Source organism: Pararge aegeria, chromosome 8, assembly GCF_905163445.1.
Source record: "Pararge aegeria chromosome 8, ilParAegt1.1, whole genome shotgun sequence".
NCBI classification, from domain to species: Eukaryota; Metazoa; Arthropoda; class Insecta; order Lepidoptera; family Nymphalidae; genus Pararge; species Pararge aegeria.
The window spans coordinates 15,353,388-15,370,003 of record NC_053187.1 but is presented as its reverse complement, the minus strand read 5'-3'; the positions used below and the strand labels follow the sequence as shown (position 1 = coordinate 15,370,003).

General features: G+C 34.2%; 2 protein-coding genes and 1 long non-coding RNA gene across 3 annotated transcripts in view; all 3 read right to left on the bottom strand.

Moving 5' to 3' along the window:
- LOC120626030 overlaps positions 1-12,579 on the bottom strand; it is a 41,929-nt gene extending 29,350 nt beyond the window's left edge. The window contains exons 1-10 of the mRNA XM_039893310.1: positions 12,519-12,579; positions 11,998-12,141; positions 10,957-11,095; positions 10,511-10,591; positions 6,155-6,244; positions 4,868-5,014; positions 3,819-3,890; positions 3,046-3,171; positions 2,624-2,686; positions 1,241-1,330 (exon numbers count right to left, since the gene is read on the bottom strand). Coding sequence (XP_039749244.1) covers positions 1,241-1,330; positions 2,624-2,686; positions 3,046-3,171; positions 3,819-3,890; positions 4,868-5,014; positions 6,155-6,244; positions 10,511-10,591; positions 10,957-11,095; positions 11,998-12,141; positions 12,519-12,545 — 979 coding nt within the window. The 5' untranslated portion in view covers positions 12,546-12,579. The remainder of the gene's footprint in view (positions 1-1,240; positions 1,331-2,623; positions 2,687-3,045; positions 3,172-3,818; positions 3,891-4,867; positions 5,015-6,154; positions 6,245-10,510; positions 10,592-10,956; positions 11,096-11,997; positions 12,142-12,518) is intronic.
- Positions 12,580-13,542: 963 nt separating this feature from the next.
- LOC120626107 lies at positions 13,543-14,604 on the bottom strand. Its single transcript, XR_005658831.1, has 3 exons — positions 14,526-14,604; positions 14,066-14,194; positions 13,543-13,671 (listed from the first exon to the last, which is right to left on the bottom strand). It is a non-coding gene; the product is annotated as an uncharacterized LOC120626107 (long non-coding RNA).
- A 323-nt stretch (positions 14,605-14,927) lies between these two features.
- Positions 14,928-16,461, bottom strand: LOC120626029. Its single transcript, XM_039893309.1, has 4 exons — positions 16,371-16,461; positions 15,825-15,998; positions 15,462-15,575; positions 14,928-15,091 (listed from the first exon to the last, which is right to left on the bottom strand). The coding sequence occupies exons 1-4, from the start codon at positions 16,459-16,461 to the stop codon at positions 14,928-14,930; spliced, it is 543 nt and encodes a 180-aa protein (XP_039749243.1).
- Positions 16,462-16,616: the final 155 nt, after the last annotated feature.

The window sequence follows — 16,616 nt, the reverse complement described above, 5'->3', positions numbered from 1 at the left end:
TCGCGCTCATTAGACCCTGATAATCATAATAATGATGGTGTCAGAAGTGTTACTTTTAGCTGTGGGAAAAGAGGCAGAAGAAAAAGTTCAAAAAGTTACGAAAGAACCAAAAGCTTAAAAGGAGTAATCCTTTTTATTCGATAAAAAGTAGAGTATATTCCTGTTTATATCAAATACACCTGATACCTCACGCGAATACGGCGTTATATCAAGGAATGACGCTAGACAATGCTATGCTGAAATGCCTGTGTCGAGAATATGAGAGAAAACCTAGAAATCACATAAAAAATAACCTTGTCAACACAACATATGATGCTCATAAACAAGCCCTAAAGGACTTATCGTTCTTTGACTATTCATTCATGGGTCAAACATATTTTTCTAATCCTGGAATCAAAAGTAGAACTCGTATTCATACTATATCGAAAGGGCAATCAACAGACTAATATAGCACGAGTTAATATATGAAACTAATTACAAAAGTACTAATAAAGAGAATTTATCACCAAACTACCAAAGGCGTCCTTGGAAACTTCCGACCCAATTTTATCTATAGGAAATAGCCCTTTTGGGAATACCTTCAGTACTAGCATATTAATTATAATGCCACGAGGTCGCTTGTGTCCTAATTTTGATTTAAATTTTGGCATCTACTTACAAATCTAGGTACAAATAAATACACTTCTTAGGTATGTGATATAACCGTTGTTTAGTTCAGCTTTTTGAAAGAGCAATTTTGTATTTACATACATTAACGTTGGTTGGGTTTTTCTTAAACACGAGGCTTACTAACATCTTGGCCAGTAATGTTAAAAAAAATTGGCCAATATGATGGACCTTGAAGTCGCTAAATAAAGGATTATAAAGCTGTAAAAAGAGGCCTCGGAGTGCGTTTGAACTTTAAAACCCTTGTAGCTTTTATGTTTACGATTGTGGTTATCGCCGTCAAAAGTGAAATGCAAAATAATTGATAAGTTATTCTTAAAAGTTAACTAGGAGATACAAACACTTTGCGGCATTCCATGATATATTATGAAAATTAATCCGGAGCATCCTTAGGAGATGTTGACTTTAAATAAATAATTGTTAACAATCATCGGTGTCGGAGCGAAACGTGCGTAGAGGGAACGTTACCAAAGATCTGTTTGTGGGGTATAAAGATTGAAGAAATTATAAATTACAACATACAGATTTTTCATAATTAACTAATCAAAAATGGATCAAAGTTTTAGGCACTGACCTTTATCAGTCAGTTCTTGGATGATCCCCTTAGACGTCATGATGGATATCGAGCGCTGCGATTTGTTAAGAGGCGGGATCACTTCCGTTCCTGATGAAATAACCTCATTATAATGGTTTTCAATAAAATCCAAGTCATCCATGTCAATTTACTCGTATTTGTTTTACACTAACCTAACTATAAAGGCTAAGAATAACAAATTTACCTTAACGTATATACTTGGTGTGTAAACATTGTGTATTGTATTGAAATAAGTGGCGTCTGCTTTAAGCCAATATTTTTAACTGTCCTAGTAATATAATGATTGAATTATCCTGTAATCTATGTATATAATAAGATTTGCACCTATCTAAATCTGTACAATTTTTATTTAGTTACATGATTTTTTCGTGTTTCATTACTGAGACGCAATATCCTTATTCCCGCATTCTATTACAATTTATCATGCTGTCTAAAGAAATGCCATTATTTTTTACACAGTCTGCATATCAGGTTAAAAATTCTGCGGCTTTTAGCGGTTCTGATACTTCGCCATATTTTTTAACATTCATATCAGTCCAATGCTGGAGGTCTCAAGTTTCTATAATTTCTTTTCATTCCTTGAACCTGCTCCACTAAATTGGGACAATCAATGTTGCATGTAGAGGTGTGCGCACAACATTCTAGCACCTTGCGCTTTAACGTCAGAACAGGCAACCTTTATAGATTATAGAAGACTAGGTGTTGCTCGCGACTTCATCCACGTACTACGTTTTTTACAAATCCCGCGGGAACCTCCAGTTTTCTACAATGGTATTACAATTCCACAGTTCTTCTTCTGTAAAAATGCGAATACAATTCCACAGTTCGACTTAGTTAAAAGAGTTAAGCAAAACTTTTATGTTGATTTGGGATTAAGGGGATTAAATAGTCACGGGAAAACTAACGGTTCTAGCGGGATTAAAAAAATATAATCTTTCAGGGGTAATGCGGGCACTGCTAGTTTTTGATTTATAGCTAGTTATTTAGTTTATGTTTCTTATTTTTTATGTGGACTATGTAACCTTAGAATCAGATTGAGCCACTGAAGTGAAGTGTGACCGGAAAAATAAAATGAGCAATGATCAAAGATGTTTTGTCAGTGTTATTGGAAAAAACTAACTAAATTCACCAATTCAAGATAGAGGAAATATATGGTAATCTCGGTCAGTTGCTTGTTAATTTACTAAACAGCATAAGCACAAAAGATCCTGGAGGGTCGAAGTGCATCCGCTGAAGCGGGCCTCATTACAAGATACTAAACAGCATAAAAAATTCTGCTTTATTGGTGCATTTGCATTTTTATATTATTGGCCTTATAATTACTTGATTAAACACCGTTATCATAACCCTTTGAACTCTTACCTCGGTCAATTCCGTAGTAGAAGTCATCGTCATTATCCTTTGAGATCATAGTAGAACCGGAAACTACAATAGGAGCACATTTTATATCAGTTGCTAAAAAAATACGAATGTAGTTATCAATACTTAATATTATTAATGCGAAAGTGTGTTCATTTCTTTGTTCGTCTTTACATTATCTTTTATCTTAAATAGGCTTGTCATAAGTAAACCCTTAGAAAGTTAGAATGTTTTCAATTAGTTAATACGGAAAAACTAATTTTTCAGGGTGATTCTTCATGAAATATACTTATGTACCTTAAACAGTATTTCGTAAATTTGGTTACACGTTGTATACCTAACACATAGCTTTATTTGAAAGGACGGAAAGTAACTTTTTATTCTTTTATTCAAACAAGAAATTTGAAGAAAAATTAAATCCTTACCAGCATTATTGCAAGTAATGAACACCTGCGTGCACGCGTCCTGGGACACAGTTTTCGCCAATTTGATATGGCTGAAGTTGATCATGGTGCTTGTAACCTTATTTTCCATATCAGTCGTAACATTCTCTGTAACAAAAAAAAACTGATTTAATCTAAATGCGACATAGCTCAACTAGTCTCGAAGCTGAAGGGTAAAGAAGGTAGGGCACATAGCTCTAAGAACTGATGGACTTTGGGGTCCCAAGGTGTTGGAGTAACAACCCCGCATTGTTGGTCGACCACCATCAGGACGACACCATCATAAAACGGGTCGCATGGAGTCTGGATACAAGTGGCTACTATTTTCAGCAGTGTCAGTACATATGTATGTACAAACGATCTATCAAAGTTTGATTGGAAACTCGTGATTTTGTTACATTATCCCTTAGATAAAGTTTTTACTCCTTAGCCTATAACAGTGCACGGCTGGACTAAAGGCCTCTCCTGGGTTTCCAAAGGAGGGTTTGCCCATAATCACCCGACTGCGCAGAAGGGTTGGTGATCCTAGTTGGTCGTAACTGGTAGTAGTAGCACAGAAGATGTTTCTGCGTTTTCTCCTTCATATACCCTTAGTCGCCACGTACGATACCCGTGGGAAGAGGAGAGGTGGTGACATCGGTATTTCGGTCTGCCGATTTTATCCCGTTTGATAGACACATTTATGCTAATAACATATACCTATTCAATACGCACAATAAGAGCACTGGAAAAGTTATTACTAAGTTTAATATTACCTGTTCCATTTTCTATAACGTAATTGGGTACCGCAATGTGGCTTGTTGATCTGCTTATACCACGACGAGTTTCTAAAAACACCAGTTATGTTCAAATAAAGTCATGTTTTTTTTTATACACAATAGTAGGAAATCGCGTTGCGTTTTTAACATTCTTCGTATACCTATACGCAGAATGGCACATAGGCAGAATGTTAAAAACGCAAAACGTTGAATCCACGAAATATTTATTTATTGTTAATCTTTGAAAGCATGAAAAGAAATTCAGTGTGACATCAATTCCTGTAAGAATTTAGGGATGAAAGTAAATAAATGCCCTCAAAAAATACCGTCGTTTAAGAAATTCAAGTCAATCCATCGGCGAATTTTAGAGATTTGCGGTCACAAACTGTGAAACTGTGAAACTTTAAGAAAGGATTCATTTTAGAGTCTATGCACTGTGTTGTGGATCCCACCCAAAGTTGATATGGGGTGGAAAGAATTTAGAAAAGTCCTATATTTTTGAAGTTAGATAAATTAATGTCTAGTTATATTTATCGTTCTATAGAGAGTAACTGTGGTATTTTTTTTTACAACCCACAAAGGTATGGTATTGAAGATGCCAGTTTTTAGATGAAATTTTACTTAACAGAAATTGTACGAAACTGCTATTCGTGAAAATAAAGAAAAAGTTGATTACACGTTACCACATATTATCACCATCACCTAACATTAGTGCATTCGTTAAGTTAAAACTAAAGCTAGGAGGGTTCCTAACGCGCCCTATTCTAAGAAGAGCTCACAACAAACTTAGCCAGGTAATTTTTTTTTGTTATCACCATCTCACAGTCGAGCTTTTTTAGCTATAAAGTTAGAGCGATTCATATCCAAGCTTTTTTATCATACATGTAATCCTTAATATTATAATATGAATATAAATAATGATAAATAAGACCTGTGCTGGATAACAAATAAACGGACCTTTATATTTAAACAAATAATTACCTCTGATAATGAATACCATTTTTTTTTATTTATACTAGTGCTACTTATAAAGGAAGTCAATTAACCTTCAATTGATTTATTCCACAATGTTGAGTTTCGTGGGCTTTTCATATTTTTCTGATCTTTTAATTTATTTTCACTGCTATTTCGGGCACCTCGAGTGTTGTGGTGCGACGGTTGCTTAGATAAAGATCTTGCAGCCAAAACTGTTGCTAGAAAAAGTAATATTAAGGCTTAAGTAAGCGGTGATATTCCAGTGGTTATGACTTCGGCTTAATTTTCAGGTGGCCATTTCGAATCCCAGCACGCACCTCACAAACAACTTTTCTAAGTTATGTGCGTTTTAGGTAATTAATATATCACTTGCTTCAACGGTAAAGGAAAATATCGTGAGGTAACCTGCATGCCTGAGAGTTCTCCATAATGTTCTCAAAGGCGTGTGAAGTCCAACGATCAGCACTGGGCCAGCATGGTGGACTAAGGCTTAAACCAATGATAAGATGATGAAGGTTTAAAATGTTAAACAAAAAACCGTATCAATATCAGCCTTGTAATTTATCTGAGAAATAGTTAAAGAACATCGTTAAAACTTGCCAAATCGCATTGAAGTTATGAAGTTAATTATCTCGTTTTACTATAAGCGAGTCCAGTACCCTGCTTTGGCAGTATCAGACACACGCTAGTGACCCACCTACTATTTATTGATGGACTCACCTCGGCGTTTTCAATAATTATTAGTATTAAAATTTTAAACAAGAGCGATGTAAAAGCAGCTTTTTGTGACAAAGCGTAAGGGTATTTCTGCCGCGAAGTAGCATCGCTGTGTGTCGGTTTGAAAGGCTTGGTTGCTTTTTTTAATATTCTACTACAAGTTAGCCCTTGACTGCAAGGTAAGTAATGATAGAGTCTAAGATGGTAACGGGCTAAATTGCTAAGGGTATGGCAGTAATATTAAACCCCTAATTGGTTTCTACGCAACATCGTACCGGAACGCTAAGTCTTTGTCGGTAGGGTGGTAAATAGCCACGTCAACAGCCTCCCACCAGACCACGAGAAAATTCGGGAAGTATAATTTTATTTTCCCCTGCTGGGGATCCGAACCTCGGCAACACATCTAAATCCGCAGAACACGCCGCTGCGCCTGTTTAATACAATACAATACAATACCTTTGCATCAGTTTGATGTATACTCGGTGGTACTTTGTAGATCGTATTCCTTGCATTCCTTGCAAAGCGTTGTTTAAAGAACATTCCACTAACCACTAGGTGGACCATCTGCTAGGTCCGGCAATTAAAACAATAAAAAAAATTGTACTTCATTGATCCAATTGAAGTATGCCAGCTAAACTTACATGGGTAGTAGAGAAATGGAAACATGGAAGGGCCGATGTTAACGTGCTTTATTTGTGACTTCTTACGTTTTGACGATGTCGTTGAAGAATCTGAAAAATATTATAGTACTATATTACAATACAAGGTTTTTTTGCCGTTGCATATTTAGTACCTACTACCGTAGAACAGGTTTTTTTAATCAAATAAATAAACTACGACAGTACACACATCGCCATCTATCCCGAAAGTAAGCATAGCTTGTGTTATGGGTACTAAGATGACTGATGAATATTTCAATGAATTATATACCTAAATACTTATAATATACAGATGAACACCCAGACACTGGAAAACATTAATGTTTATCTCACAAATATTTTCCATTTGTGAGAATCGAACCCACGGCCTTGGACTCAGAAAGCAGGGTCGCTGCCCACTGCGTCAATCGGCCGTTAAACTTGTTAAGCTTCTTATGCCCGTTTTCACAAACAACGAACACGGCAATGCATGAATAAGTAACGCCTTTTTACACATTATTATGTCAAATAGTTATCATCTAAGGGTTTGTGAAACGTTTTTTTTTTCTATAGACATGGCCTAAATCATTAGACATTTGATTTGGGCGTTTCTTAGGTTTAGTGAAATCGGGAATTAGCATGATTTTACGATGCAATTATTAGGGCAAGTTCATATTAATGAACTCACAAATTTAGCGATTTGGATTTTATCATATACACTATAGTTATATATATTATTAAAATTTACATAACATGCTGCATTATCGTATTGGGATAACTTTTTCCTGTAATGACAAAAATGTAAGATGGGAATAAATAAATAAATAAATAAATAAATAAATATTTGGAGACGGCTGTTCTAAATAAAGATTTTGTTGGCTTGCGAAGAACAACAAAATAATGTCGTATTTTGTTGTTCTTCGCAAGCCATGGACGTAAGTTTTAGTGCCATAGTATTCTTCTGCGGCCATGCCTTTTCTACGTGCCAGTTAACCTTGTATGACTTCGTAGGCAGTGATAAGATAATGACTGAGGGTCAGAATTACAAGATTTAAGGCAAGTTTTTAAGTTTATTTAGAATGAATGAATAAATGTATGAATACACGTTTATTGTACAACAAAGAAAAAAGTAGGTACATACATATAAACATAGACCAGGATGGTACAATTTGGTGGTCGTTTCACTAGATAGCGATTTCTTCAAGAGTTAGGTGAGGCAATAAATAAGATACAAACATTACACAAATAATTAAATATAATATATGACTATAATTAAATAATATACATATATAGTAAAAATATAATATTAATACTTAGTCAATTTATAACATCCTCAATTTAAACGAAATATAGAAAAATTTAATAACACAATTAAAAAAGATCCGCTTCAGCGATGCTAGACTGAAATATACAATATACAAATATCCTTCACTAGTTTCTTGAAGGACCCAATAGATTACGCCTCACGTATATCACGCGGCAGGGCGTTCTATATTTTAATAGTGTTATTTAGAATCAAAAATTTTATCACATAATAGAAGGTACTTTAAAAAAATCAAAATATTTAGAAAATTAAATAAACCTGTAAAGGATGTTTTAGGTATTGCGTGATTTAATTTAAAAGCGTCCAATTCGTTACTTGAATCACGTATCACATGCGAATTGGACTTGAAGTTAAACTGTTTATATAGGTACCTACATTTAAGAACCCATGCTTAAAATGTATGCAAACGTATTACCTATCCACGCGGAATTAGTGGTTTAGACCCTTAATGTTTCACGAGCTCTAACGATTATATTAAATACATGATAGTGATAAATTTCTAAAAATGCTAATGAATTTGATAAAATATCTGGTACTTATTAAGTTATAGTAAATTATCAAAAGTTTAATTATTTATCCACTTAAAATACAGTAACAAATGTTTCATGAGTATGAGTATTGTGTGTTGACGACCTTTATTTTTTTTTGGCTTTGGCCGTGGCTAGTTACCACCCTAGCGACAAAGACGTCCCGCTAAGCGATTTAGTGTAGGCAGTATTACCACAATACTCCCTAACAGGTTAACCCGCTACCATCTTAGACTGCATAATAACTTACCACCAGCTGAGATTGCAGACAAGAGTTAACTTGAAGTAGAATACAAAAAAAATTATGTTATGCAAATCGCATACCATTTTTACACAACGCCGCCCACGAGCTGAGCTTCAGAGAGGCGGTAATTTCGGCGGATTTTTGTTCTTTCGCCACAGCATCTGTCCCTTCAAAACGGTAAAAGTGAAATGTCTTGCGAGAAGAATTTGCTTGCTTTTTGGTTTTTGTATTTGAAAATCCATTGGAGCAAATTCCTCACCCTCAGCCTATTTACGTCCGATTGCTGGGAACAGGCCACCTCACTCATAGGAGATACAGTTTTAGAGCATAAACCGTTCACGCTGCTCCAATGCGGGTTGATGGGTTTAACGAATTAGTAATAATAACAGATGCTGACGGCTTAACGTGCTCTCCGATGCAAGGGGTTGACACTGCTATCTATCTAATTTATCTAACGTATAAAGAATTGAACTGATCATAAGTATATTTAGCACTGCGGGAAAACTTTTTAATCCCAACAAACATCAGAAATTCTACACTGACGAAGTCAAGGGCATTAGCCTATTTATAGTCATTATAATATTTTTAAAAAACGTTATTTATTTAGGATTCCGAACCCAAATGGTGAAGCGGAGATAGCTCAGTGGGTAGGACTTCGACTTTATTTTCGGGGACGAGTTCGAATCCCAGCGCATCTCCAACTTTTCAAAGTTATGTGCGTTTTAAGCATTTAAAATCTTGCTTCAACGGTGAAGGCGAACGTTCTGTGAAAGTTGTGTGAAGTCCACCAATCCGCAATGGGCCAGCGTGGTGGACTACAGCCTTAACCCCTTTTAATTTTGGGAGGAGATCCGTGTTTTGGGTATTAAAAAGTATTTTGTGACGATAAATCATAAAAAAAAAAAAACTATTTTGCCGATAAAGTTTGGTTATTAATTAGGGATTAAAAAATAGATATATTTGATAAGAATCAGTCACACTGTTTCGGAGGAGTGTGTCCCCGAGCACTAAAAACAAACAAAACAAACTACAAAATTTTATGTATTAGATGGCGCGAGAGTCTAACTCGCATTTGGCCGGTTTCATTTTTTATTTTGAGTTTACTTTCCTACGATCTGAATTTTCTACGTCAAGAAGTAATTTTGCAACTTCTTTCAGATATCAATCAAGCGTTGCGAACGTTTGATTGATATCTGTTTCATGAAATCTAGACGGAAACTCGAAATTTAGTGACTAAGACTGATGGTGCTTCAAGTTGGTGTTCAATTACTTAGGATGGCTATCATTAAAATAGGAAAAGACTGTGAAACTGAGTGATCTAGTAATAGAAAAATTGTAACCATTCTTGGATAAAAGATCTATTGTCTAGTTCCCACTTGACAAAAGGTTACTCTCTCATAGTGGGGTGCACTGGGTTTCTTACCAGGCTATGCATACAGTGAAATGATTGCAACAAATGCCATAAATCCTCCTCCTATTCCAGTTATACATCAATTTTAGGGTAAGCAATGCTTTTGTGCATGTAAGAAGTGCACGCCACTGCTCATGGGAGAGCAATCGCGTTGTACCAAATCATGGATTTCCGCAAGTTATTTATCCCTGCTGAAACTTTATAACTAGATTATTTTAGCTTTAAGTCTTTTCTTCTTTCTTTTATTAGCTTTTAATAATTTTTCTATGTATCCAATAAGTTTAGTTTCAGTTTAACAGTTCAAATTATATTAAAGTAAATTAGTTATTAATTGCTAATTTCAAGTGACGAACCCAGCTTCAAAGATGAATAAACGTAACTTAAAAGATATTTTGAGTAGTCAACTCTGAAAATAGTTAAATGCATACGCCACTGCTCATAGGAGAGAGTTTTAAGAAATTTAACTGCTTCTATATACACTACATTGGGTAAAAACTATTTACAAGAAAACAGTAAAACATAGGCTATATCTCTAAGTAGCAATCTTTACCAGGCATCCTAGAATTAGGACGATAAGAGAAAACCAACTGCATTATTGATAATATTTATATTTTATTCCACTACAAGATACCCCTTGACTGAAATCTCACTTTCTGACCGACCGAAGCCTTAACGTCCTATTGGGCACAAGCCAACTCTCGTATAGGAGATAAGTTTTAAGGCCAAACCCACCCACAAACTTCTTCGATGCGGGCCGGCGGGCTTTATAAAGGTTGCATAATCAAATGTTAGTGACAATAATTGGTGAGCAGTGGGACTTGATGTTGAAAGACTGAGGATAATGCGTACTTACCTGTTTCTCGAAAGACGAGTATCGTTGTTTGCACAATCGCGTTGTCCCAAATCATGGATTTACGCAAGTTATTTATCCTTGCTGAAACATTAAAACTAGAGTATTTATCTTTCTTTTGTTAACTTTTAATAATTTTTCAATGTATCCAATTAGTTTAGTTAGTATTCACAGTACAAATTATATTTAAATAAATAAACAATTAATTGTTAATTTTGGCCTTTGGCTTCCGAAGCGCTTAGAGCAAGAATAGCTGTTATATTGCTCACAAACACACTGACTCACAAACACGCTCACTCAGTGGATTGTTGTTCATGTTGGCAGAAGTTAACATCGCTATCCTACTATTTAGACTTAAAATTACAAAATCAAATAGTTTGTTTGTATTTCCACATACAACCGCTGAGCTCACCGCTACAGGGAGGTCTTTAGGCAGCTGTTTTTGGTACTTACGTTTGCGAAACCTCGAGGTGGATTTGGACCGGTAGGCCCATCGCTCAATGGTCTTCTTCCACACTCGGCTCCATCCTCGCTTGTGGTTCTTCCCAAGCCAAATACGGCTCTTAAGTGATTGAAACGGCCGATGAACTAAATTATACAATGTGATGAATTAGAAATCATTTAACTCATTCGATCGACATTTTAGTCTATGTTTGGACAACTAGCCTAGGACCCGAGCGAATCATTCTGATTTTAAACTCCATGAAACGAATATACATCACATGCACTTCACACTTTTCCAATATCTTTTCCACTTCAATTGCTTCTCAAGGGAGAAGGATAACATCGTGAGGAAACCTTCATACCTAAGCGTTCTCCATAATGTTCTCAAATGTGTCTTACTGGGCCATCGTGGTGGACTCCGGCCTTAACCCCTTCTCATTGAGAGAGGAGACCTTTGCCTTGTAGTGGGTCGGTAATGAGTTAATATGATGATGATGACGATTCCCAAAAAGCAAAAAGGGACCCTACTTTAACGGTGAAGGAAAACATTGATGACTTGATGACATACTGACTTGAAGACAAGACGACTTGCTTCAACGGTGAAGGAAAACATCCTACGTGCTTGACAGTTCTCCATAATGTTTTTAAAGGCGTGTGGAGTCAACCAATATGCACTGCCAGCATGGTGGACTAGGGCCTAAACCCTTCTCATTGTGGGAGAAGACCGTGGGCTTATATGATGATTGTGATGATCGTTTCGATATTATTTCCATCTGTGCTCGTGTGTGTGTGATAAGCAATAGAATAGAATAAAGAGAGAAAAAACTGTATTGCAACAAACAAAACACAGATGGAAAAACAAAATGAAAACAGTAATAGTACTTAGTGCTAGGGTGCAAAGGCGGCCTTATCACTAAAAGTGATCTTTTAAAGTGCCAAACTGATATAGATGTGGATGGTGCATAAAGTAAAAAAAGCTAGGTATATACAAGGAATTGCTTTGTAAGGTGATGGTGATATAATTATTAGTACTATTAAGTACTTACTACTCCTGTTAGGAGTTTTTCTATAATTTTGGCATTTCTTGCATCTCCCCCTAAAATCCCATGGGCATTGGTCATCGATGTCTTTCTTAGCCACTTCTTTTCTCCAACAATAATGATTGTAGTAATCATGGTAACTATATTTGTCTGAAATATTGTTTTTTGAAGATAGTTATTTTTGTAAAATTATTATAAAATTGGAAAAGTTTTGAGAGGCCAGAAAAAATATGTGTGCTTGTATTTTTGTGACTGTAAGGCTTTTTCACTTATTACTGTTTTACTTTGACTTATGAATTAATGTAATACTTTGACGTATTAATGACCCAAACTTGAGCTACAAGTCGGTTTTTATGTTAGTTTTGGTAAGCATACCTGGGCAAAAATATATGTATGCAAAAAGTGTTTATCTAGCAAGGAAACAAAGTTAGCACGTAGTAGCATACTAAATGAATTATATTTCATCTTAACCAATAATTATGAACTAAAGTTAGCTAGATAATTCAAAATAAAAAAAAAAAACATACCTGGACGTTTATTGCGAGGCGTCTCATTATGATTATAAAAGCACGAATCCTCTGTTAGGTACGAGGTCTTTAAAGATTCTATTAGACTATTCTCCTGTGAGCTTTGCATGCTGTATTCGTCTAAATGATCAAGTGTCCATTGACTTGGATTTGTATCGTAAAAATTTAGGTCAGGTCCAGCGATATTGTTTGATGTCGCATAGGCTGTTGTAAAAATGAGTAACATTGAACGAATGAATAGTTTTATTGTCCACTGCAGTAAAAAGGAGAACAGTAATAAAGCAACGATTGGAATAGGCGTCAAACGACATCAGAGTAGTTAAAATGGCCATGTGGCTACAAAATTGTTTCTTAAAGTTATAAGTCAGTCTGATATTGCTTCAATGCCTGTTTTGACTAAACCTAGAAATAGGCTTACTCTGATGCCTCGTGATTTCAGTGAGAAAAATAACGTTTCACGAAATCTCATTTGATGACTAGCTACGTTAGGCGCCATTTAAACTTACGACACCGATTCGGTTTATCCTAATTTTTAGAGGACACGTAAACTGACACTCGACGTAAGAAAAAAATACTAACTCGTATTTTATAAAAAAAAAAAAACTTATATCCATACGATAAATGATAATACAAATACAAAATATCACACCTTGTTGCAATAACAAAAGACAAGTTAGGTTATAGAGAGTTGCCTAGTGAAAATCGATTGAAAAATGTACGCCGGGGAATCTTACTTGATTAAGCGTTACATACTTAGGCATAGCCTCGTCCGTCGTTAGTGAAAACGGACATACGTCTTATATGCTGTCAAAAGAAGTATACAAGATGAACTAATTAAATGATGAGTTATTGTGAAAAAAATTGCAGATACAGTAAATGAGAAACCACGTTGATACACCTACTAGCAGCTATTATCGTAAAGATCTAAATAAGGTTTATTAAAATATGAATTAATGATATGAATTTTACTGCGGTATAATGTAGTATTATATTTTTGAATGAATTACTTATAATTTACCTTCACTTTCAAAATTAGTCGTTTTTTGTAAAACTTCTGATGGATACTCCACATACGAATTAACGGGGACTTTAATATCTTCCCGTTTTCTTAGTGAGTTTGGTGTTGAATGACATTTTACAGGTTTGTGAATATCTATAAAGGCGTAAATTAATTATATTTATAATAACTTCGCCGCTAATTACTTAGTTAAATTTCTTTACATCCAGAGTTAGTTAAATTGCAAGACATTTGAACCGTCTGAATACAATATGAATCAAACATAGGTCACAGTTCTTAACTTCTGGCAATATATTTTTAAGAGGTGGCGATTTGAAATTTCAAAACGCAAGATGAAGGTAGGGGGAATATAGGAGAATATAGAAGAAGAATATTATAAAACTTTACGTTAATGTCACAGGCCGACGTTAGTCAAAAAACAACGTACCTGCAAGTGTAATATAGGTAAATAAATAAAGTTATAAATAAATAAATACAATAAAAATATATACATTTTTAATATGGTGAAAACCATATTAAAAAGCATTACCTGATTTTAAATGTATCAACGCTGTCACATCGGTGTTAACTTTTGAAACATTAAAATACTGTTGTGATTCTAAAGAATCTCTGTTTCCTTTGCTAATTACAACTGTTGCTCGATTTCCAAATACGTAATCTAAATGATAAATTAAATACTATAATTATATAAATAGTAAAATTGCAAACAGGTCGACGTGTAAACGTGAGTGAGTTGACATCTCGTTTAGTTCAAAGATGAAAGAGAAAAATCAAACTTTTAAAAAGTAAGTAATAGTGCTTTATAAGAGTATAGCAAAATCATTATTAAAATAGTACCAAAATACTTCACACACATACCAATATTTCGTACTTTCCCGTTTACGGGCTTAAAGTCCGTCTCTTTTTAATAATACCTCTTTTGCGACAGTTATTATTCTATAAAGTTTTTTAATAAACACTAAATTTATAAAATTAAGTTTCGTCACTACCGGAATTGCTCTCTTTCGTAATTGCAGTTGTTGAAACAGATTTCTTTACAGTGCTATGGAATACGTATTGCTTTTCGTCATGCGGTATTCTCAAAATAGTTTAGTTTAGTAAAATCTATTAAAAATTAACATGTATGCCAAGTATTAAGCAGAAACAGATATAGAAGATGCTAAAATAGAATGCTGTACTCATAACCCTCAAAAGTGAATACATATTAAAAATGTGTTTGGCATCTAGGTTTAGGTTTAAAGACATACAGTCAGACACACAGACCTAAGTCACTTACATAGGAAACTTAGTTTTCTATAATAAATTAATACACTTCGCCATTAGACTAAACTAAATTCAATTTTACTTATTCAATGTATTCGTCTTTAAATTTATATTATGGATCTAAAAAATCAATTATGAAATTGTATACCAGATTCATCATCTTTAGTTGAATTATCTAATTCTGAAGATATCCAATTGCTAATATTATCATTTTTAAATTTAAATACTTTTAATGGATCCGTTATATGGAACGTTTTCATATTCGTTGTATTATCTAGTCCATTACTTGGTTCTGTGAAATGTATAAAATTTTATTGTACTTTTCATAGCTTCAAGTTTCATGTTTATCCTTTAGGTTATTGTCTACGCGTGAAACATTAATGAGTTGATTGTAGAGGACCTGGAGGTTCATGTCCGTCTATCTAAAAAGTATTTTTAGCCCCTCCTTTCGCGTAAGATAACCTTTTATGACTTACAAGGTTAGCCTGCATGGGGGAAAAAGGTATCTAAGCTTATATTCATAGTAGATTTGAAATAGCTTAAGATTGAACTGTCTGCTGTGCCTTCATAAGTATAAAATACGAGATCCCATCATCGAAAGTGAGATAATAATCAGTTTCGATGATCATGTAATAAATGAGTACAAAATCTAAGTGACTAACCATTTTCGTTCGGTTTGGAAGTGCCATCGCTTTGTAAATCTGTATTTATAGTTGCATTCGATACATTAGATTCCTGTGGTATATCTGAATTCCTATCAGATTCTAAGTACCAGTCTGTAAATTAACAAAACGTTATAATTATTCTAAATAGGAAAATATTAATGCTAGATTTTAAAAGTTCATACCTGATAAAATATCATTCCTTAAATCTTGTGTATTTACATGGAATAGGCCCAACGTTGGAATAGGTCTCGTTGTTAAAACTGATTTTGACGGTTCAGGGCAGAAATCTATAATTTTTATGTAACAATATTAAATCGATTATATCAAAATTCTTTCATTTAAATTTGCTACTTAACGTACCTGGGTTAATATTCAAAAGTTGTACTCTTTGACTATTTGTTTGTTTAATAAGAGATTGTTGCCTGCTTGATATATTTTTATTTATGGATTGAATAGAAACTGGTTCTTTACAGTGAAACCCTTTTGCAGTTCTACGTCTGGGTATAAGACTAGGTTTATACTTTTCTTCAGATGCTGTAAAAATATGTATGCCTGGTAATTTTTTTTTTAAATGAAAGAAAAATATTCAGGCAATATTTTGAATTCACATAAATTACCTAATGTACCGGTTTTAGATTTTTCGGCTAAATGTTTTTGGCGGCTTGTTCCAGCTGCAGTACCTAAAAGGTTTGAATGATTATAAAAGGAGCGCAGTATTAAATTTTTGATAGGAACGAAGATCGCAAGTATTCTGCATAAATTTGAGTTAGTAATTCTGAGTCATTCTGGGACACGTTTGAGCAAGTACTGTATGTATAAAGTCGTTAGCTGTCCCTGTTTATAACAATTTTATTTTTGCTTTTTAAAGAAACATATATTTATATATTTTTTTAACTTTAAAATTACCTGACATTATATTTGTTTGTCTATGACTTTTTGTTTTCTCGGAGGATAAATTCGATCTTATTGACGTCAGAGGTAATTTGGGTGATACCATTATTTTTGTTTCTTTCATTTCTTTTTTTTCTTTATCTAGGCAAGAGTTACTATTAATTAATATAATAAATGAAGAACGTCCATGACAAATATCATGTATATACTAATATAGATTAGTTACTTTCTTACCATTGGTGCAGTTATCTTTCATTAGTT

What these genes read in the sequence shown, in the direction of transcription:
- LOC120626029 (XM_039893309.1), bottom strand. Translation starts at nt 16,461, where the DNA reads ATGGTATCACCCAAATTACCTCTGACGTCAATAAGATCGAATTTATCC. An exon ending in ACAAACAAATATAATGTCAG is followed by an intron (nt 15,999 to 16,370) that starts GTAATTTTAAAG and finishes ATATTTTTACAG; the next exon opens with CATCTGAAGAAAAGTATAAA. An exon ending in ACTTTTGAATATTAACCCAG is followed by an intron (nt 15,576 to 15,824) that starts GTACGTTAAGTA and finishes GTTAATTTACAG; the next exon opens with ACTGGTACTTAGAATCTGAT.